Here is a 21,415-nt window from a genome sequence, read left to right on the forward strand (position 1 = left end):
CTCCCCTTCCCCCACCGCATCCCAAAACCAGCCCAGTTCGTCCCCTCCCCCCACTGCACCACACAACCAGCCCAGCTCTTCCCCTCCACCCACTGCATCCCAAAACCAGTCCAACCTGTCTCTGCCCCCCTAACCTGTTCTTCCTCTCACCCATCCCTTCCTCCCACCCCAAGCCGCACCTCCATCTCCTACCTACTAACCTCATCCCTTGACCTGTCCATCTTCCCTGGACTGACATATCCCCTCCCTACCTCCCCACCTACACTCTCCTCTCCACCTATCTTCTTTTCTCTCCATCTTCAGTCCGCCTCCCCCTCCCTCCCTATTTATTCCAGAACCCTCACCCCATCCCCCTCTCTGATGAAGGGTCTAGGCCCGAAACGTCAGCTTTTGTGCTCCTGAGATGCTGCTGGGCCTGCTGTGTTCATCTAGTCTCACATTTTATTATCTTGCCCACTGGTTGGAGTCATGTTCAGCACCATTCTGGACTCCTCAGACACTGAAGCAGTCCATATTCAAATGCAACAAGATCTGGACAATATCCAGGCTTGAGTTGACAATTGGCAAGTAACATTCACGCCACACAAATGCCAGGCTATGACCTTCACCAATAAGAGACAGTCTAATACCATCCTTGATGTTCAAAGGTGTTACCATCACTGAATCCTCCCTATTAACATTCTATGGGTTGCCATTGACCAAAAACTCAAGTGGATTCACCACATAAACATAGTGATTGCAAGAGCAGGTCAGAGGCAAGGAATACTGTGGTGAGTACTCACCCCCTGACTCCCCAAAGCCTGTCTATCATTTACAAGGCACAAGTCAGGAGTGTGATGGAATACTTCCCACTTGCCTGGATAGTTGCAGCTCCAATAATACTCAAGAAGCTTCGTACCATCGAATAGCCTTCTTGATTGATATTACATCCATTCCTTCGACCACCGATACTCAGTCGTAGCAGTGCGTACAATCTGTAATATGCACTGCAGAAATTCACCAGGCATTTTCAGACAGCACCTTCCAAACCCACAACCACTTCCACCTAGAAGGTCAAGGGTATTCGATACATGGGACAACCACTACGTTCAAATTTCCCTCTGAGTTACTCACCAACCTGACTTGGAAACATTCCTTCATGTTATCAATACTGGCATCAATACCGAGATCAGTACTATCTCTGGGCCCTATTCCTTCACTGTTGCTGAGTCAAAATCCGAGAATTTCCTCCCTAATTGTGGGCCAACCCACAGCAGGTAGACTGCAGCAGTTGAAGAAGGCAGCTCACCACCACCTTCTCAAGGGCAGTCAGGGATGCTCAGTTTCCACAAATGAATTAAGAAAACCTCAATGCTAATAATGATGAAGCAAACAGTAATGAGTTTGTCAGTTTAACCAAAGTGTTGGAGAATCTCCCCCATAAGCTGGGCTGAATCTTGCTGGGAAGTATGCTGCATGCAACCCCATCCCCTTCCCCCAGTAAAAGAGTCTGTCATTAGCTGATTTGCTATTAAAGAAGGTGCATCGCAACAGCAATGCACTGGGGATAAAGTTAACATAGTGAGAGTGAGACTTCTGCTCCTGAGAGACAGGAATTGCTGCATCCTTGGGCTAGCAGCTAATCTGGTTATCAACAAAGCAATTACAACAGCACCAGAAATGAGTAGTGGTCACTGCTGGGTCCTCAACGAGTCTTCATGAAGAACGTAGCAAGGATATAGGATTCTGGCAATTCTGGTCTTTTTGAGCAAGGAGGGATTGGGAATCCTACTACATAACTGTCATGGGGGAGATGACAGTTGGAGAAGAAAGTTGTGTTGGCCAGGGCAGATTCAGAAAATGAATGTGAGATTCTGCCCCAACGGACAGGAATTCCCTCAGAGGAGTTGAACACTCATTTGAATGTGTCATCACAAAATCCAAAACAAATAATTTCCCAGAAATGTTTGTAAAACACGGGTTTAAGGAGTGTGAAGAATTGAAGAGATTCAATACTGATAACAAAACATTATAGTAGAAAATTCAATGAGGTTAAAGAGTGAGTAATCTCGGGGCCCTGATACTCTGTATCCCAGAAGTGGCCCTGGAAAGATTAAATTGGATTTTTGGACTGTGGATATTGGACCAATGAAATATTGTCACTAGATAAGTTTGTACAGATGGAAAGTAGTGCATATAACTCTACTACTTAAAAAAAAGAGGGAGAGAGAAAACTAAACGACAGACCAGTTAGCCTAACTTCAATAGTGGGGAAAATACCAGAGTCTATTTTAAAAGGTATGATAACAGAACGTTTGGAAAGCATGAATGGGATTAGACAAAGTCAGCATTGGTTTTTGAAAGAGAAAGCACGCTTAACTAAGCTACTGGAATTTTGTTAGAATGCAGTTTGTAGAATAGATAAGGGAGAACCGGTCAAAGTGATGTATTTGGATTTCAAGAGGGCTTTTGATAAGGAACCACGTAAAAGGCTACTACGCAAAACTAAAGCACATGAGATTTCAGGTAATGAATTGGCATGGACTGTGAATTGATTGAAAATGGGAAACAAAGCGAGGTTTCAAGTTTGATAATAACATAAAACTAGACATGGTTGTGAGGAGAATGCAAGGAGGTATGTAGACATGTTGAGTGGTGTGGGCAAACACAACAGATGCACTATAAGCTGGATAAATGTGAATTTTAAGTATGAAAAATAAAAAGGCAGAAATTCTAAATGTTATTTGACTCAAAAACTTGTATCCTTTTAAGTTTCGGTTGCTGTTGCATTTTCAGACATTTAGTAGAGACCTGAGATCACATATGGCATTATTTTGAAAAGTTTTGAATGTTTGTTGGCATTAAAGAATGTTGGCATTAGCATCAGTGATGACAGACTAGTTCTGTAAACCAAAAGAAAACTGTAAATATCATCCTAAAAGCAATACAAATACATGTTGTTTTTGATGCTGGCAATCTGAACAGCAGGAATTGATGGAAATGTTCAGGTCATTATGCATTTTCACAGAGATCACTTAACCTGTTCCTCCTGCTCTTCCTGGCTCGAACTAAAATTTTAAAAAAGCCTTTTTTAGAAGATCACTAATGAACCAGATAAAAGATTATGCGTCAGTCTTATAAATACTTCAACAAAATGAGACTGATAAGAACTCTGCAAACTGAGTCTTATCTCAAATTTATTCAGACCGGAGGCCTGTGACCATTAGTGCGCTGCAAGAAATCGTGCTGCGTCCACTGTTGTTCACCACTCATATAAACAATTTGGATGAGAATGTAGAAGATATGGTTAGTAAGTTTGCGGATGACACTAGAATTGTTGGTATAGTGGAGGGTGAACAAGGTTATCCAGAGTACAATGGAATCTTGATCAACTGGGCCAGTGGTCCGAGGAATGGCAGATGGCGTATAATGTAGGTAAATGCAAGTTATTACAATTTGGTAAGACACATCAGGGCAGGACTTACAGAATTAATGATAGGACCCCTGGGAGTGTTGCCAAACAGAGAAACCTGAGGTGCAAGTACATAGTTCCCTCAAATTGGTGTCATAGGTATACAGGGTGGTGAAGAAGGTGTTTGGCATGTTTGCCTTCATCGGTTAGAGCATGAAGTACAGGAGTTGGGAACGTCATGTTACAGCTGTACAAGACTTTGGTAACCCACATATGGAGCACTGTATACAATTCTAGTCACCCTGCTATAGGAACATAGAACATAGAACATTACAGCACAGTACAGGCTCTTCGGCCCTCGATGTGCTGACCTGTCATACCGATCTCAAGCCCATCTAACCTACACTATTCCATGTACGTCCTTATGCTTGCCTAATGACGACTTAAATGTATCTAAAGTTGGCGAAACTACTACCGTTGCAGGCAAAGCATTCCATTCCCTTACTACTCTCTGAGTAAAGAAACTACCTCTGACATCTGTCCTATATCTTTCACCCCTCAATTTAAAGCTATGCCCCCTCGTGCTCGCCGTCACCATCCTAGGAAAAAGGCTCTCCCTATCCACCCTATCTAACCCTCTGATTATTTTATATGTTTCAATTAAGTCACCTCTCAACCTTCTTCTCTCTAATGAAAACAGCCTCAAGTCCCTCAGCCTTTCCTCATAAGACCTTTTCTCCATATTAGGCAACATCCTAGTAAATCTCCTCTGCACCCTTTCCAAAGCTTCCACATCCTTCTTATAATGTGGTGACCAGAACTGTACACAATATTCCAAGTGCGGCTGCACCAGAGTTTGGTACAGCTTCACCATAACCTCTTGGTTCCGGAACTCGATCCCTCTATTAATAAAAGCTAAAACAATGTATGCCTTCTTAACAGCCCTGCCAACCTGGGTGGCAACTTTCAAGGATCTGTGTACATGGACACCGAGATCTCTCTGCTCATCTACACTGCTAAGAATCTTACCATTAGCCCTGTACTTTGCCTTTTGGTTACTCCTACCAAAGTGCATCACCTCACACTTGTCTGCATTAAACTCCATTTGCCACCTCTCAGCCCAGCTCTGCAGCTTATCTATGTCTCTCTGCAACCTGCAGCATCCTTCGTCACTATCCACAACTCCACCGACCTTAGTGTCGTCTGCAAATTTACTAACCCATCCTTCTACGCCCTCATCCAGGTCATTTATAAAAATGACAAACAGCAGTGTACCCAACACCGACCATTGCGGTACACCACTTGTAACTGGTCTCCAGGATGAACATTTCCCATCAACTACCACCCTCTGTCTTCTTTCAGCAAGCCAATTTCCGATCCAAACTGCTATATCTCCCACAATTCCATTCCTCAGCATTTTGTACAATAGCCTATTGTGGGGAACCTTATAGAACGCCTTGCTGAAATCCATTTACACCACATCAACCGGTTTACTCTCATCTACCTGTTTGGTCACCTTCTGAAAGAACTCAATAAGGTTTGTGAGGCACGACCTTCCCTTCACAAAACCGTTCTGACTATCCCTAATCAATTTATTCTTTTCTAGATGATTATAAATCCTATCCCTTATAACCTTTTCCAACACCTTACCAACAACTGAGGTAAGGTTCACTGGTCTGTAAATACCAGGGTTGTCTCTACTCCCCTTCTTGAACAGGGGAACCAGATTTGCTATCCTCCAGTCATCTGGCACTATTCCTGTAGACAATGACGAGTTAAAGATCAATGCCAAAGGCTCGGCAATCTCCTCCCTGGCTTCCCAGAGGATCCTAGGATAAATCCCATCCGGCCCAGGGGACTTATCTATCTTCACCTTCTGAAGGATTTATAATACCTCTTCCTTGTGAACCTCAATCCCACCTTGTCTAGTAGCCTGTATCTCAGTATTCTCCTCGACAACATTGTCATTTTCTAGAGTGAATACTGTTGAAAAATATTCATTTAGCGCTTCCCCTATCACAACTGACTCCACACACAACTTACCACTACTATCCTTGATTGGGCCTAATCTTACTTTCGTCATTCTTTTATTCCTTAAATACCTATAGAAAGCCTTAGGGTTTACCCTGATCCTATCTGCCAACAACTTCTCATGTCTCCTCCTGGCTCTTCTGAGCTCTCTCTTTAGGTCTTTCCTGGCTACCCCGTAGCCCTCAAGTGCCCTAACTGAGCCTTCACATCTCATCCTAACATAAGCCTTCTTCCTCCTCTTGACCAGAGATTCCACCTCCTCCGTAAGGAAGGATGGTATTAAACTCAAAAGGGTGCAAGAAAATTTGCAAGCATGTTACCGAGACTGGAATGTTTGAGTTAGAAGGAGGCGCGTGAAAGGCTGGAACTTTTTTTACCCTGGAGCATAGGAGCAGAGGGCTGACATTATAGAAGCTTATAAAATCATGAGGGAATAGATAAGGTGAAAAGCCAAGGCCTTTTCCCCAGGGTAGGGGAGTCCAAAACTAGAATGTTTAGGTTCAAGGTGAGAGCGAAAAGATTTAAAAATGACCTGAGGGACAACTTTTTCACACAGAATGGTTGTATATGGAACGAGCTGCCAGAGGAAGTCATAGAGGTGTGTAAAATTTCAACATTTAAAAAACATTCGGATATGTGCATAGAGAGGAATGGTTTAGAGACGTTGAAGCCAGTTTAGGAAACCTGGTTGGCATGAACGAGTTGGGCTGAAGGGTCTGTTTCCATGCTGAATGACTCTGAATTCCAAACTGAATTTCTTTTATCAGTTGTTCATTTTGTCTGAGCTGAAACAGAGTATATATTCAAAAATCCATCCAGTTGTTTGTTGGCAAAGACGTGTTTATGGGTAGAGAGACAATAGGAATCTTAATCACAACCTCTTTTTTTTAATCACCAATGTCCTGAAAATTCGACAAAGTTGTATTCTCGGCAATAATTGCACCCTAAACATCATCAACATTTAGCACCAGCAGAACGTTAATATTACCATATACCCCACCTCTTCCTCCATTACATCGATGATTGTATTGGTGTTGCCTTGTGATCCCATGAGGAGTTCGAACAGTTCATCCGCTTCACTAACATCTTCCACCCCAACCTCAAGCTCACCTGGACCATCTCTGAATCCTCTCTCTCCTTCCTGGACCTGTCTGTTTCCATCTCTGGCAACCACGTGGAAACTGATATCCATTTCAAGCACACTGACTCCCACAGCTACCTAGAATATACCTCCTCCCACCCACCCTCCTGCAAAAATGCCATCCTCTATTCCCAATTCCGTCACCTCTGCCGCATCTGTTCCCAAGATGAGGCATTCCACTCCCAGACATCCCAGATGCCCTCGTTTTTCAAGGACCGCAACTTGCCCTCCACAGTGCTCAAAAACGCCCTCAACTGTGTCTCTTCGCACGTCATCCCTCACATCCCCTCCCCGCAATAACAACCAAAACAGAATCCCCCTTGTGCTCACGTACCACCCCACCAACCTCCAAATCCAACACATCATCCTTCTGCCATCTGCAATCTGACCCTACTACCAAAGACATTTTTCCCTCCCCACCCTTATCTGCTTTCTGAAGGGACCACGCTCTCCATGACTCACCTGTCCGATCCACACTCCCTACCATCCCCTGGCACTTTTCCCTGCAACAGCAGGAAGTGCTACACCTGCCCCTACACCTCCCTCTCACCCCCATCCCAGGCCCCAAGAAGACCTTCCACATCAAACAGATGTTACCCTGCACATCTGCTAATGTGGTATACTGTATCCGCTGTTCCCGATGTGGCCTCCTCTACATTGGGGAAACCAAGTGAAGGCTTGGAGACTGCTTTGTAGAACACCTACACTCGGTTCGCGACAAACATCTACACCTCCTCGTCACGAACATTTCAACTCCCCTTCCCACTCCTTAGACGACATGTCCATCCTGAGCCTCCTGCAGTGGCACAACGATGCCACTGAAAGGTTGCAGGAAGAGCATCTCATATTCCGCTTGGGAACCCTGCAGCCCAATGGTATCAATGTGGACTTCACAAGCTTCAAAATCTCCCCTCCCCCAACCGTATCCCAAGGGCGGCATTGTGGCTCAGTGGTTAGCACTGCAGCCTCACAGCACCAGGGACCCAGGTTCGATTCCAACCTTGGGTGACTGTCTGTGTGGAGTTTGCACATTCTCCCTGTGTCTGTGTGGGCTTCCTCCGGGTCTCCGGTTTCCTCCCACAGTCCAAAGAAGTGCAGGCTAGGTGGATTGGCCATGCTAAATTGCCCGTAATGTTCAAGGGTGTGTGGGTTATAGGGGGATGGGTCTGGGTGGGATCCTCCAAGGGGCAGTGTGGACTTGTTGGGCCAAAGGGCCTGTTTCCACACTGTAGAGAATCTAATCTAATCTAATCTAAAACCAGCCCAGGTCATCCCCACCTCCCTAACCTGTCCTTCCTCCCACCTCAAGCCCCACCCCCATCTCCTACCTACCAACCTCATCCCACCTCCTTGACCTGTCCGTCCTCCCTGGACTGACCAATCCCCACCCTAGCTCCCCACCTAAACTCACCTTTACCGGCTCCAACACCACCTCTTTGACCTGTCTGTCTCCTCCATCCATCTTCTATCCGCTTTCCCCTCTCTCCCTATTTATTTCAGAATCCCATTCCTCTCCCCCATTTCTGAAGAAGGGTCTCAACCTGAAACAACAGCTCTCCTGCTCATCTGATGCTACTTGGCCTGCTGTGTTCACCCAGCTCTACACCTTGTTATGTTGATATTACCAATCAGTTTTACAGTATTGGAAGCAAATTCCCATGGTGTATCAAATTAAAATTATTTCTGAATTATATTTTCATAGAAAATTTTAAGTAGGCTGATTTACAGTGAATTTTACATGAAGCTGCGTCAACTTTTTTCTGTAATATGAACATGAGTGCTTGGAGTAGAGCCCAATAACAACTGTTACTAACAGTAAATGAGTTCAAAATTCAAGGAGTACTCTTAATGTCAAGTGGAAAATCCATTTCATTCAATTTCTTGCTATAAATAAACAATTATGTTGTATATTGTCTTTTTAAAATGCTGTAGTAGAAAGCTTCTTTTAGCCTCAGTTGAGATACAAAGTATGTGAAGCTATCAAAATGTAAGGCTTATTTCATTGTAAATTGCTGAATTATTTTTCAGGAAGTTTGGTCAGTGTACAGAGTTCTTGCTGCAATCCTAAATAATGGAAATATTGAGTTTTCACCCATTGCCTCAAAGCATCAAACAGATAAAAGTGAAATTCCAGATGGCGAACCTTTAGAAAATAGTAAGTATTTTCAATGTATTCTAACTGCATAATACAAATACGGTATAATACCTTGAAATTTATGACAATTTATTCACAGAAAAAGTTGATAATAATTTAAGTTTAACGACAATGACATAGAAAATAGGAGCAGGAATAGGCTATTTGACCCTTAGAGCTAGCTCCACAATTTATCTGATCGTGGTTGATCAATCCTCAAGTAGTTTACTTATGTAGGGACTACATATACATCTGCTATAGTCTTCTGGAAACTACCTTTAATTTTTCCTAGGTCTAGCTATTCTGGAGTCACTAACTACTTCTTGACTGTGGATGGCTCACATGCTTGCTTGGCTCACTTTTCCAGTACTTCCAAGCTAATCTGCTTTCTTTGCTACAAGACTTTGAGTCCTACTTCAGGCTTCTCCAATAGCTTTAAACTAGGAGCCCGACACATACTGTTCGCTTCCAAATTTAAACCGATATGAAGGACTGGGTTTTCACTCCTGATTCAGGTACACAGTGAGAAATTTCTGAAGTTAACATTTCGAGTCCAGTGACCCTTCTGCAAAACTGATTGTAGCTTGGAAAAGTGATATTGGGAACTGCAGATGCTGGAGAATCCAAGATAATAAAATGTGAGGCTGGATGAACACAGCAGGCCAAGCAGCATCTCAGGAGCACAAAAGCTGACATTTCGGGCCTAGACCCTTCATCAGAGAGGGGGATGGGGTGAGGGTTCTGGAATAAATAGGGAGAGAGGGGGAGGCGGACCGAAGATGGAGAGAAAAGAAGATAGGTGGAGAGGAGAGTATAGGTGGGGAGGTAGGGAGGGGATAGGTCAGTCCAGGGAAGACGGACAGGTCAAGGAGGTGGGATGAGGTTAGTAGGTAGGAGATGGAGGTGCGGCTTGGGGTGGGAGGAAGGGATGGGTGAGGGGAAGAACAGGTTAGGGAGGCAGAGACATGTTGGACTGGTTTTGGGATGCGGTGGGGGAAGGGGAGATTTTGGAGCTGGTGAAGTCCACATTGATACCATTGGGCTGCAGGGTTCCCAAGCGGAATATGAGTTGCTGTTTCTGCAACCTTCAGGTGGCATCATTGTGGCACTGCAGGAGGCCCATGATGGACATGTCATCTAAAGAATGGGAGGGGGAGTGGAAATGGTTTGCGACTGGGAGGTGCAGTTGTTTATAGCGAACCAAGTGGAGGTGTTCTGCAAAGCAGTCCCCAAGCCTCCGCTTGGTGCCCCCACATCTCCACCCTCACCCCTATCCCAGGCCCCAAGATGACTTTCCATATTAAGCAGAGGTTCACCTGCACATCTGCCAATGTGGTATACTGCATCCACTGTACCCGGTGTGGCATCCTCTACATTGGGGAAACCAAGCGGAGGCTTGGGGACTGCTTTGCAGAACACCTCTGCTCGGTTCGCAATAAACAACTGCACCTCCCAGTCGCAAACCATTTCCACTCCCCCTCCCATTCTTTAGATGACATGTCCATCTTGGGCCTCCTGCAGTGCCACACTGATGCCACCCGAAGTTTGCAGGAACAGCAACTCATATTCCACTTGGGAACCCTGCAGCCCAATGGTATCAATGTGGACTTCACCAGCTTCAAAATCTCCCCTTCCCCCAACTGCATCCCAAAACCAACCCAGTTCATCCCCCCCCACTGCACCACACAACCAGCCCAGCTCTTCCCCTCCACCCACTGCATCCCAAAACCAGTCCACCCTGTCTCTGCCTCCCTAACCTGTTCTTCCTCTCACCCATCCCTTCCTCCCACCCCAAGCCACACCTCCATCTCCTACCTACTAACCTCATCCCACCTCCTTGACCTGTCCGTCTTCCCTGGACTGACCTATCCCCTCCCTACCTCCCCACTTATACTCTCCTCTCCACCTATCTTCTTTTCTCTCCATCTTCGGTCCGCCTCCCCCTCTCTCCCTATTTATTCCAGAACCCTCACCCCATCCCCCTCTCTGATGAAGGGTCTAGGCCCGAAACGTCAGCTTTTGTGCTCCTGAGATGCTGCTGGGCCTGCTGTGTTCATCCAGCCTCACATTTTATTAGCTTGGAAAAGGTTGGTTTGTATGCTGATGGTAGTGTGGGGGAGGGGGAGGTGTAATCAATGGGTGGAAATAGAGCCTAGAGAGAGAGAAAAACAGTTGGGCTGACAAAGGAGTATGTAAAGGTCAGCCTGAGAGAATGAATAGCTGCTAAAGGGGACCATTAGCTGCTGAGAATTAGTTGGTTGTGGTAGCAGCTCATATGATGATAAGACCTGGTGTATGGGAGTTTGGGTAAGGACATTGGGGAAGGTGCTCAGACTTATTTCTGAAGAAGGGTCTAGGCTTGAAACGTCAGCATTACTGCTCCTCTGATGCTGCTTGGCCTGCTGTGTTCATCCAGCTCTACACCTTGTTATCTCTATTATTGAACTCAATGTTGTGTCCTGAAAGCTACAGAGTCTCCGAGTGGAAAATGAGATATTGCTCTTCCAGCTTGTGTTCAGTTTTCCTAGAGCACTGCAGCGATCCTGACACAGAGATGTTGACCAGATCTGGGTAGAAGAAGAGTGTCTGCGGGATGGGGAGAGGACTCTTGCCCAAAGAAATAGGTATGGAGGCGAAGGCTGAGCACAACTTTCTAACACCACTTCATATTACCTCCTCTGCCTCCATGTCTGTGTCTATAGAGAAGAATCCTGTCTCTGTCCCAAAGACTCCTTCACCCACCCCCAACACTCTCCCTCCATCTGGACCCCTCTGTCTGGCCTTTTACCTGTACTCAACCAGTTCGTTTGAGAACTGTCAACGTAAGATTGGTTGCCTGTACCCTCCCCCTTCCCATTCAAAACTGTGTTCCTCTGAATGACTGCATGCAATGCTCTGAGATCCAATCATGTCTTTGTAATCAACACTGATTATGAGGATAGTGATGCTGTTGCCTGGTGTACTGACCTCTAAGGGCCAGCTCATGGATACATCCTCCTATCCCCCTGGAACATGACCCCACCATTGGACACCAGGCTTTTGTGTCACAATGGTCTCATTGCATCTGTTGATCTCACGTCCCCACACTGCCTCCAAGCATTCCCTAAGCCTGCACAGCTCACTTCGCCTCCTTCCAAAAACCCACAAACAGGACTGGCCAGGCAGATCCACTGTTTCTGCCTGTTCCTGCCCCACTGAACTCATCTCATCCTATCTCGATTTACTTTCTCCCCTTGTCCATTCCTTTCCCAATTACATCCTTGATTCCTCTGAAGCTTTACTTCAGTCTCAGAATTTGTGGTTTGTGGGCTCCAGCCACCTCCTCTTCACAATGGACTTGTAATCCCTTTACATGTCCATTCCCCATCAGGATGGTCTCAGGACTTTCCACTTCTTCCTGGAGAAGAGGCCTGAACCATCTCCATCCACCATGACCCTCCCCTCCTCACTTTGAACATCTTTCCCTTTAACTCGCACCACTTACTTTGTGGCAAGGGTGTGATCATGGTACCTGTATGGGCCCCAGTTATTCCTATCTCTTTGTGGGGAACATTTCAGTACTGCTCAGGTTGCCATCCACAACTCTTTCTCTGGTACACTGATGATATCATCAGCACTGTTTCCCTCTCTCATCCAGAACTGGAAAAATTTATTAATTTCAATTCCAATTTCCACCCTCCTCTCACCTTCACCTCCATCTTTGACTCCTCCCTTCCCTTCCTCGATATCTCTGCTTCTATTTCTGCTGAGAGGCTGGCAACTATTATCTACTACAACTGACTCTCACATTTACCTTGACTATGCATCCTCAACTAAGGATCTCCTGCCACCTTGGTTAACAGGACCCTCAGCCGTGTCCAACCTATCTCCTGCACTTTGGTCCTCACCCCCTCTCTTCCCTTCCGCAACAGCTGTAGGATCCCCTGACCCTCACTTATTAACCCACCAGCATCCACATCCAGAGTATTATTAGTTGCCAATTCTGCCATCTCTAGCAGGATGCCACCAGCGGACACACTTCCTCTCGCCACCGTTGCCAGCCTTCTGCAGGCACCCTTCCCTCTGGGACACGTTGCTCCACTTCTCCTCTACTCTCAACATCTCCCCATACCTGCACAGCACCTTCCCACGCAAACACAGAAGGTGTTACACCTGCCTAGCTACTTCCTCCATCCTCAATATCCAAGGCCCCAGACACATCTTCTAGGTGAAGCAGTGGATTACCTGCAATTCATTCAATCTAGTCTGCCATATTCACTGCTCACAATGTGGTCTGCTCCACACTGCAGAGACAAAATGCAGACTTGGAGATGGCTTTGCAGAGAACCTGTGTTCTGTCCACAAAAATGACCCTGACCTTCCTGTTGCCTGCTTGAATGTTACCCGAGTGTTGTGCTGCCTGCCACTTTAACACACCACCATGTGACCTGGCCAACATCTCTGTCTGTGGCCTGTTGCGGTGCTCCTGTGAAGCTCAGCACAAGCTGGAAGAACAACACCTCATTTTCCGTTTTGGGATACTACAGCCTTGGGGACTCAATATCAAGTTCAATAATTTTTGGGGCTGAGCACCTATTCCTACATCCTTGCCCCAATCCCCATTCACCAGACCCTGTCATCACATGGGCTGCTATCACAAACAACACATTCTCAGCCATTGATGGCCTCCATTAGCAGCTGTTGATTGCAGGTTGACTTTTACTCATTCCTTTGTCTGCCCAACTGATTTTCTCTCTCTCTGGGCTCCATCTCCACCTATTGTTTACTCCTCCCCTCTTTCCCCATTCCATCATCAGTGTATATACCAACCTTATTATGGCTACAATCGAATTGGAAGAAGGACTCACCGCACTCAAAATATTAACTCTAATTTCGCTCCACAGAAGCTGCCAGACCTGTTAATTTTTCCTGCAATTTCTGTTTTTGTTTCTGACTTACAGCATCTGCAGTAGTTTGGGTTTTTTGGAAAAATTCCTGACTCTGCAAAACCCACTGGAATAAATTTAACAGAATAGCTGGACTTTCATTTCTGGGATGGATGCTAAATAGCCTCAGGCCTGCCATCCGTGTAAACAGTGTCAAGGCAGGCAGAGGAACTCTGAGTGTCGAGATGGCTAGTTAAAGGACCCACCTCAGTATAGAACATAGAACATTCCAGCACAGTACAGGCCCTTCGGCCCTCGATGTTGTGCCGATCTGAAGCCCATCTAATCTACACTGTTCCATGTACGTCCATATGCTTATCCAATGACGACTTAAATGTACCTAAAGTTGGCGAATCTACTACCGTATGTTCATCTCAGTTATAATGAACACAGCGAGGTTGTCTCGGACACAACTCTCACAGGGCCTATTGCAGCATTCATTCCACCTCATGCTCACCCTCCTTCACCAACCACCCTCTTGGCTTTTTATAGCCACTAAGCCAACTTAAAGCCAATTCATGGCAACCTGTTCTCCTTGCATCAAAGTTTGCCATTGCACCTTACACACCAAGCCTGTAACTATCTGACCTCAGAAGCCATGTTGAGGTCTATTGCAAACTCCAACATACAATGAAAAGTCTCATTAATAAAATCCCATTTGATACATGTGAATCAGTTATTATAAATAAACATCTGTATTCATAGCTCCATATCAGAGTCACCTAATTTCAATACAATAACTTAGACCTGTTAAACAAACTGTGAACTTTTAGGCTGCTCAGTGTAATATTGATAGATTGTGGAATCAATCAAACTCTACCAATAACACAACAACGCCCTCAGGCTTATATAACTGAACAGCAACTGAAATTACGAGTGCCTTTTTTTCAACTAAGAGACACTTCTAAATTTCAAGAGCAGGCCATTTAACTGATGCTGCAGCTTTTGTAGTTCCACAGACATAACATTTTTAACGTATGTTTCCGTCTATTCTTAACCTTCCCAGTAGGCTGTCTTTACTTCTCCATCAAGATACCTGATATATTCAATGAACTCCAATAAACTTTGACATTTTCCTCAAATTCATAAAGCCTATAAGCCATGTTTCAGAAACTGGTTGATGAAATTGCTTCTGAGTCATGTTGACTGCATTTTCAGATGTGCCACTACCTTTGTGAACTTGAGATGTATGAAATAAGTTCTATCTTGTACAACCCTACGATCTGCCCATGTTGAAAATAATTAATGGAGGAGGAATGTCTGGATTCATGTTTTCAGTGTCACCTTGGCAAGCATGCAAAGCCTTTCTGGCTCAGTCAAAAAAAGAGGCCTAATCCTTACCTGCATTTCTTACTTTAAATGAAGAAGTTTATTTTGTATGACATTGGCTACATTTTTGTGAGTTGGAAACCACAGAAGGTCTACTACTTAGATGGTTCTGCACTCCTCTCTACAGCTAAATCTTTTCAGTCTGCCAGAATTTTGATTTCCAAGTCTCTAGTTCAGTTTATATTTCATTAGAAATGGTAAAGTTCCTCCTTTCTTTGGTTCCCTGTTCTGTTTCTGTTTTCAGTTGTATCATACATTATGTTTTTTATTTGCTATTTTGTTTTTCTGTCTCTTCTGTTCTCACCTTTGATGTGTAATATCCTCCCTGCCTCTTTATCTTGTCATTGCCCCTTTTTTCAGCAGCTGAAACTTTAATTCTTAAAGCTGCAAATTACATTCTGGAAGTGAAAAGGCTTATCCTAAAACACATGAAGCATAAACTAATCATACCCCAGTAACAACAATCTTGCCACCCTACCTAGGTAACAAAGTGTGAAGCTGGATGAACACAACAGGCCAAGCAGCATCTCAGGAGCACAAAAGCTGACGTTTCTGGCCTAGACCCTTCTCTGATGAAGGGGTCTAGGCCCGAAATGTCAGCTTTTGTGCTCCTGGGATGCTGCTTGGCCTGTTGTGTTAATCCAGCTTCACACTTTGTTATCTTGGATTCTCCAGCATCTGCAGTTCCTATTATCTCTTGCCACCCTACCTGTTCAATTTCGGATACTGTTGTTGTTTTCTTTGAAATTATGGGCATATACCATTTTATATTGTAATGTATAAATTGTACTTATTTGAGCGAGCTTGGGGTATAATGTATTGTAATAGCCAAGCATTTCCATAATCTGCCTTCAATGTTGGAAATGTGTAGAAAAAAAGTTGTTCAAGAAATGGATGTTCTCTGTGAGCCCATGTTAGTTTTATCTTAGTGTGATACAGAGCAAGATCTTATCACTTGGATTTAGAATAATTTGTTAAACTAGCACAGTTTTTTTTGGGAGAGAGAGCTTCACACTTCAACATCATTTTTGTGTGAAGAAATGTTTTTGAAATTCTGTCATGAGTGGATCAATGGCAATTTTACATTTGTGTTCCATGGACATAGATTCCTTTATCAGTGGAACAAGGTTCTTTCCATTTATCCTGTTGATTCTTCTGAAAATCCTAAAAACCTCCATCAAATTACAGTTTAACCTTCGATTGTCAAGAGAAATTTAGCCGAGTTTGCTGAATTCCTCAGAAACCTAGAAATAGTAGTTATTGGCAAAACTGCAAAGCGATCCTTCACAGGACAGTAAATCCTTTCAAAGATGGAATGTCCAGACTGGAGTAAGAAGCTTTAAATATCTGTCTCTGTAGTAGTTCTGTCTACATTTTCAATTAAGATGTCCAGGCCCTGCCTCAAAATGAAACTTTTTACCGTGCCTCCTTTAAGCAGGCTCCAAGTAAAAGGTGTATCCAAATCCTGCAGCTTGTCAAAATCCCTGTGCCAATGGCATGATTAGTGGTAGTCGTGTTGTGTAGGTAGAAATCCTGACCCACCATACTCTTACTGCTGACTGCAGTCAAAGGGAACATATATATTTTACTGTCTGTCTTAATTGGTAGATTCTGATTAACAATTGAGACAGCTATTGCTTATACGCATCTGTGCACATTATTGACCTTTGTACGTTTTACTTTGAAATTTTGATGATATTAACCATCACAGTACCAGTGACCACCAAAATAAGCACTATCAATGGAACAGACATCCAATAATTTTACTGGTATAATTTATACTTAAAAATTGAAATCCATTATAAGATTATCAAAGTCATGCTTATTTAAAATGCATTATTTGCTTTACAAAAGTATCATTTATAGTTGCAGGTACCAATCTCTTACATTCTTGCAGTTGATAAGTTGCTTAAAAGTTAATTCTTCAAAAATGCCTTCTTCCAGCTTCAGCTCTACTTAGTATTGGTTCTGAAGAGTTTCAGGAAGCACTTACTTCTCACTGCGTTGTGACACGGGGAGAAACAATAATTCGGACGAATACAGTAGATGAAGCTTCTGATGTTCGAGATGCCATGTCAAAGGCCTTGTATGGAAGGCTATTCAGCTGGATTGTAAATCGCATCAATACACTTCTTCAGCCCGATAAAAGTGTGTGGTAGGTGAATGAACTATAAAGGTTGTGAACTACACAAAAGGTCAGCACAGAAAAATATTTCAAGAAAATGTCTCTGCTTAGAGATACAGAGAGACTGTTCATAACAGCTGTCAGCTCTCAAAATCAAGCAACATAAAAAATATCTTAATATTCTGCCATCGCAGTTTATGCATATCAAGCCTTTTCTCATTTGCACAAGCGTTTTTAATCCTAAAAATATACGATACGATTTTTATATCGTATAAATTATTTGTAGGCAACGTCATCAGATTAACATTGACCAGAAATTGAACCAGACTAGCTATACGTACACAGTCTACAAAAGCAAGTCAGATGCTCTGAATTCTGCACTGAATAACTGAACTTCTGTCTCTCTAAAAGCCTGTCCACTTTCCACATGGCACAGGTCAGCACCATGATGGGAATATTGTCCACCTATCAGAATGGGTGCAGCTCCAACAACACCCAAGAGACTTGAGATAATCTAGGACAAAGCTGCCTGATTGATTGGCATCTCATTCACCACTTTGAACATGCACTGTCTTCGCCACAAATGCACAGTTGCAGCAATGTATGCCATATTCAAAATGCACTGCAGAAATTCGCCAATTATCCTTCAACAGCACCTTTCCAAAACCTCGAAGAATGAGGGTAGCACACGCATGGGAATGCCACATATTTGTTCCCCTCCAAGTCCCTAGGCGTCCTGTCTCGGAGTTACATCACTGTTTCTTCTTTGTTGCTGGTTCAAAATCTTGAAACTATCTTCTAACTGTTCTGAGACAATGAAATGTGAGGCTGGATGAACACAGCAGGCCCAGCAGCATCTCAGGAGCACAAAAGCTGACGGTTCGGGCCTAGACCCTTCATCAGAGGGTCCTGAGATGCTGCTGGGCCTGCTGTGTTCATCCAGCCTCACATTTCATTGTCTTGGATTCTCCAGCATCTGCAGTTCCTATTATCACTTCTAACTGTTCTGTACATGTTTTTACACTCCAAGGACTATGGAGTTTCAAGAAGGCAGCTTATCCACTTTGTCCAGGGCAATTACAGAGTGGTGTTAATTGATAGCTTAGACAATGATGCCAACATTCCTTGAATGAATTTTAAAAGTCCATTACTGAAGTAAATATTTATTCTCCACTTTCGCATGTGAGTGTGTGAATAAAGATATACTTACACCACTTGCATTAAAAAGATGTGGAACTTCAGATGGCGGTGGGTGAAATCATAGTAGCCATTGGATTTCCTCAAAAATGAACTTGATATAATATTTGACATCACCCAGTAAGTTCTGTTAAGATTGATCAAACCATAAGACACAAAACATACAAGTGTTGACTGGTAACGACTTTTCCCCAACCTTTTTTTTTCTCTTTCCACCCAGCATCTTTGCATGGTGATACAGCTGAGGCTGGTAACACAATGGAAAGGAAAATCAAAATCATGTTGGACCTGCCTTATTTCTTCAGAAACTGCCAACCAGTTACAAGCATGAATGCAAAAAAAAGTTGAATAATTTCAAATATTCAAAATGTTGTGTATTGCTCACAACAATTGCTATTAGCCTAAAGTTTATTCACGTATTCTTGCCTTCATAGTCAAATTCAGCTGCATCATTAAAGAGGAAAACTGAGTGGAAATAAATTGCCTTCTCAGGAAAAAAAATAAAATTAGCAGCAAGGTTGTTACAAATTGATACTTGCAGTGTATCATAATTTCTGGGTTGATCAATCTTAATGTAAATTATTGAGCGATGACACATTATATCAACATTATTACTGAAGAAATCCTACTATGATTTTATTTCCTGAGACCTGAGTTTATTTGGCTTTTGTTTACAGATAGGCAAATGGATAGATAAGAATATTACTGAATATCTTGTAGCCTCACAAAATAAACTTCATCTTGAGGTATGTGATAGAGGAGCATAATGTCAGATAATATTATTCAATGGCCCTTGCTAGTCATGCTAAGGTTCTTTAGTGGATAATTTTCTTTCAAATTTTGCTTAATATTATTAATTTAAATTTTCATTAGTGACACTGGAAGTGTAATGAATGTTGGGATTCTGGACATCTTTGGGTTTGAGAACTTTAAGAAGAACTCCTTTGAACAACTCTGTATCAACATTGCCAATGAACAGATCCAATTTTACTTCAATCAACACATCTTCGCTCTTGAACAGGTAGGTTCAATTAGAAGTTGGTCAAAATTCTATAAAGTGACAGAATAGGATTTTTTTTCTTTTAGTTTTGTAATAAAGAGTAAAGAATATTTCCTATTTCTTGGATGTTTTATAAGGGGTCTTCAGACCTATCCGACCACCTGAAAACTTTGCCTCAACAATATGGTACTTCATGGCGATCCCATGGTTCTGATTGTATCTGAGCTATTTAAGTGTGTTGGGTTTGAAAAGCACATCTTAGCCATGAAGGAATGCAATGTCATAGTTCTTGGCCTTAAGCATTCATCACATTCTTCCTGCAAGATAGGACATTGTTAGGTAAAGAACATAGTACTCACTGACTACCAAACTGTTACAAACTTGTATGATCCTTCTGTGGCAATAATTTGATGTGGTCAAAGAAACCATCTTCTTTCATTGCCTTTCCTTCAATGTTCCACTCCATACAACTGCCCTTACTTGGTTCTACTCTTACCTCTTTAATTACCCCTCTAGACAAAGCATCTTCTGCTTCGGATTTTTGTCCCCATTGTTATGATCCCAGACATTTTTGTTTTTTAAAAAATGAATCCAAATTCCCAGTTCTTTACTGGATGAATGAAGCCATGCAATTCCACAGTTTAAATCAGAGTGATTTTGTCTTCACAAGAATCAAGCAAAGCATATATTGAATATTATCCTAGGTAAACTCCTACACTCTAAAGCCCCAAATCAGTATACTTATTAATGAGAAATCACAGTCAAGTTGTCATTGATTATAAAATATGAGTAACACATTAAAGGGCAGATGCAACTAAGACAGAGCTTTTGAATTGGCTCTGCAGCATACTCAGAATTCATGTCATCAAACTCAGTCTTAAAGATCTTCAAAACTGTCTTCCTCACAAATAATTTCAGTGCCTCATCTTCTAAGATTTAGCTTCATCCCGAGCTTAAAGAACAACACAACCCTGAGCTCTACCAGCATGGACACATTTCACACATCGGGAGAACCTCCTCAGCTCTGCTTATGACGACCTGGATGGTGTAGATTCAGAAATTTTATCTTTTTGAGTAACAGAAACAGCTGCAGCATCTGGATCTTTTTGTATTCTCAGCCTTTAGAACTAGCCCCTTTCGGTTTTCCTCAGCCTGCCTGTACTGCACTGGAATTATTTTCTTCATTGAGCTTTAATTTACATGGCCTCAACCAATTCCAAACACCCTAAAGGCTTTGGATTTTGATCTCACTTTTAATATTAGTTCCCTGAGAAACAGAAAAGGTGAGTTTCCATTCCAAGTACCCCTTTTAGTCATGACCTGTGTCAAAAAAATATCAACTCTGAAACCATGGATCCCAACACATCATCCGCACCATTACTTCTGGTGGAGTCCCCCAAGAATCTGTCTTTAGTTCCTTCTTTTCTTCATGAACATGCCATCTCTATGTGACATCAACTACTGATGTGATGACAGAGTCCATATGCACACAGGACACCCAACTCTACCTTTAGATAACTTATTCTGAATTTTTTTGTAATTCACTTGTAGGATGTGGGTGTCACCAATTGGCTGGCCAGAACTTATTGCCCATCCCAACTGTCTTTAAGAGGGTAGTGAAGAGCTGATGCCTTCAGCCATTGTAGTCCATTTGCTGTAGGTAGACCCACGACTCTGGTAGGGAGAGAATTCCAGGGTTTTGATCCAATGACACCAAAGGAACTGGGATATATTTCCAAGTTAGAATAGCGAGTGGTTTGGTGGGGGCTTACATGTGATGGTATTCCCATGTATCTACTGCCCTTATCTTTCTAGATAATGGTGCTTGTGGGCTTGGAAGGTACTGTCTAATGATCTCTAGTGAATTTTTGCAGTTCATCTTTTGAATAGTACACACTGCTGCTACTGAGAGTCGGGTGGTGGAGGAGTTGACTGTGGTGCCAGTCAAGCAGACTGTTTTGCTCTGGATGGTGTCAAGCTTCATGGGTATTGTTGGAGCTGCAATCATTCAGGCAAGGGGGAGTATACAAACATACTTCTGACTTGTGCCTTGCAAATGGTGAGCAGGCTTTGGGAAGTCTGGAGGTGAGTTGCACACTGCAGGATTCCTACCCTCTAACCTGCTCTTTGATGAGTGTATTT

At 43.2% G+C, this 21,415-nt stretch overlaps 1 protein-coding gene across 10 annotated transcripts in view; it reads left to right on the top strand.

Moving 5' to 3' along the window:
* Window positions 1–21,415, top strand: part of myo3b (myosin IIIB) — a 583,195-nt gene that overhangs the window by 226,460 nt on the left and 335,320 nt on the right. For all 10 annotated transcript variants that reach the window (XM_059647251.1, XM_059647253.1, XM_059647249.1 and 7 more), the window contains 3 exons: window positions 8,592–8,718; window positions 16,896–17,106; window positions 19,147–19,294. In XM_059647251.1, coding sequence (XP_059503234.1) covers window positions 8,592–8,718; window positions 16,896–17,106; window positions 19,147–19,294 — 486 coding nt within the window. The remainder of the gene's footprint in view (window positions 1–8,591; window positions 8,719–16,895; window positions 17,107–19,146; window positions 19,295–21,415) is intronic.

Source organism: Stegostoma tigrinum, chromosome 7 (assembly GCF_030684315.1).
Source record: "Stegostoma tigrinum isolate sSteTig4 chromosome 7, sSteTig4.hap1, whole genome shotgun sequence".
Lineage (NCBI taxonomy): Eukaryota > Metazoa > Chordata > Chondrichthyes > Orectolobiformes > Stegostomatidae > Stegostoma > Stegostoma tigrinum.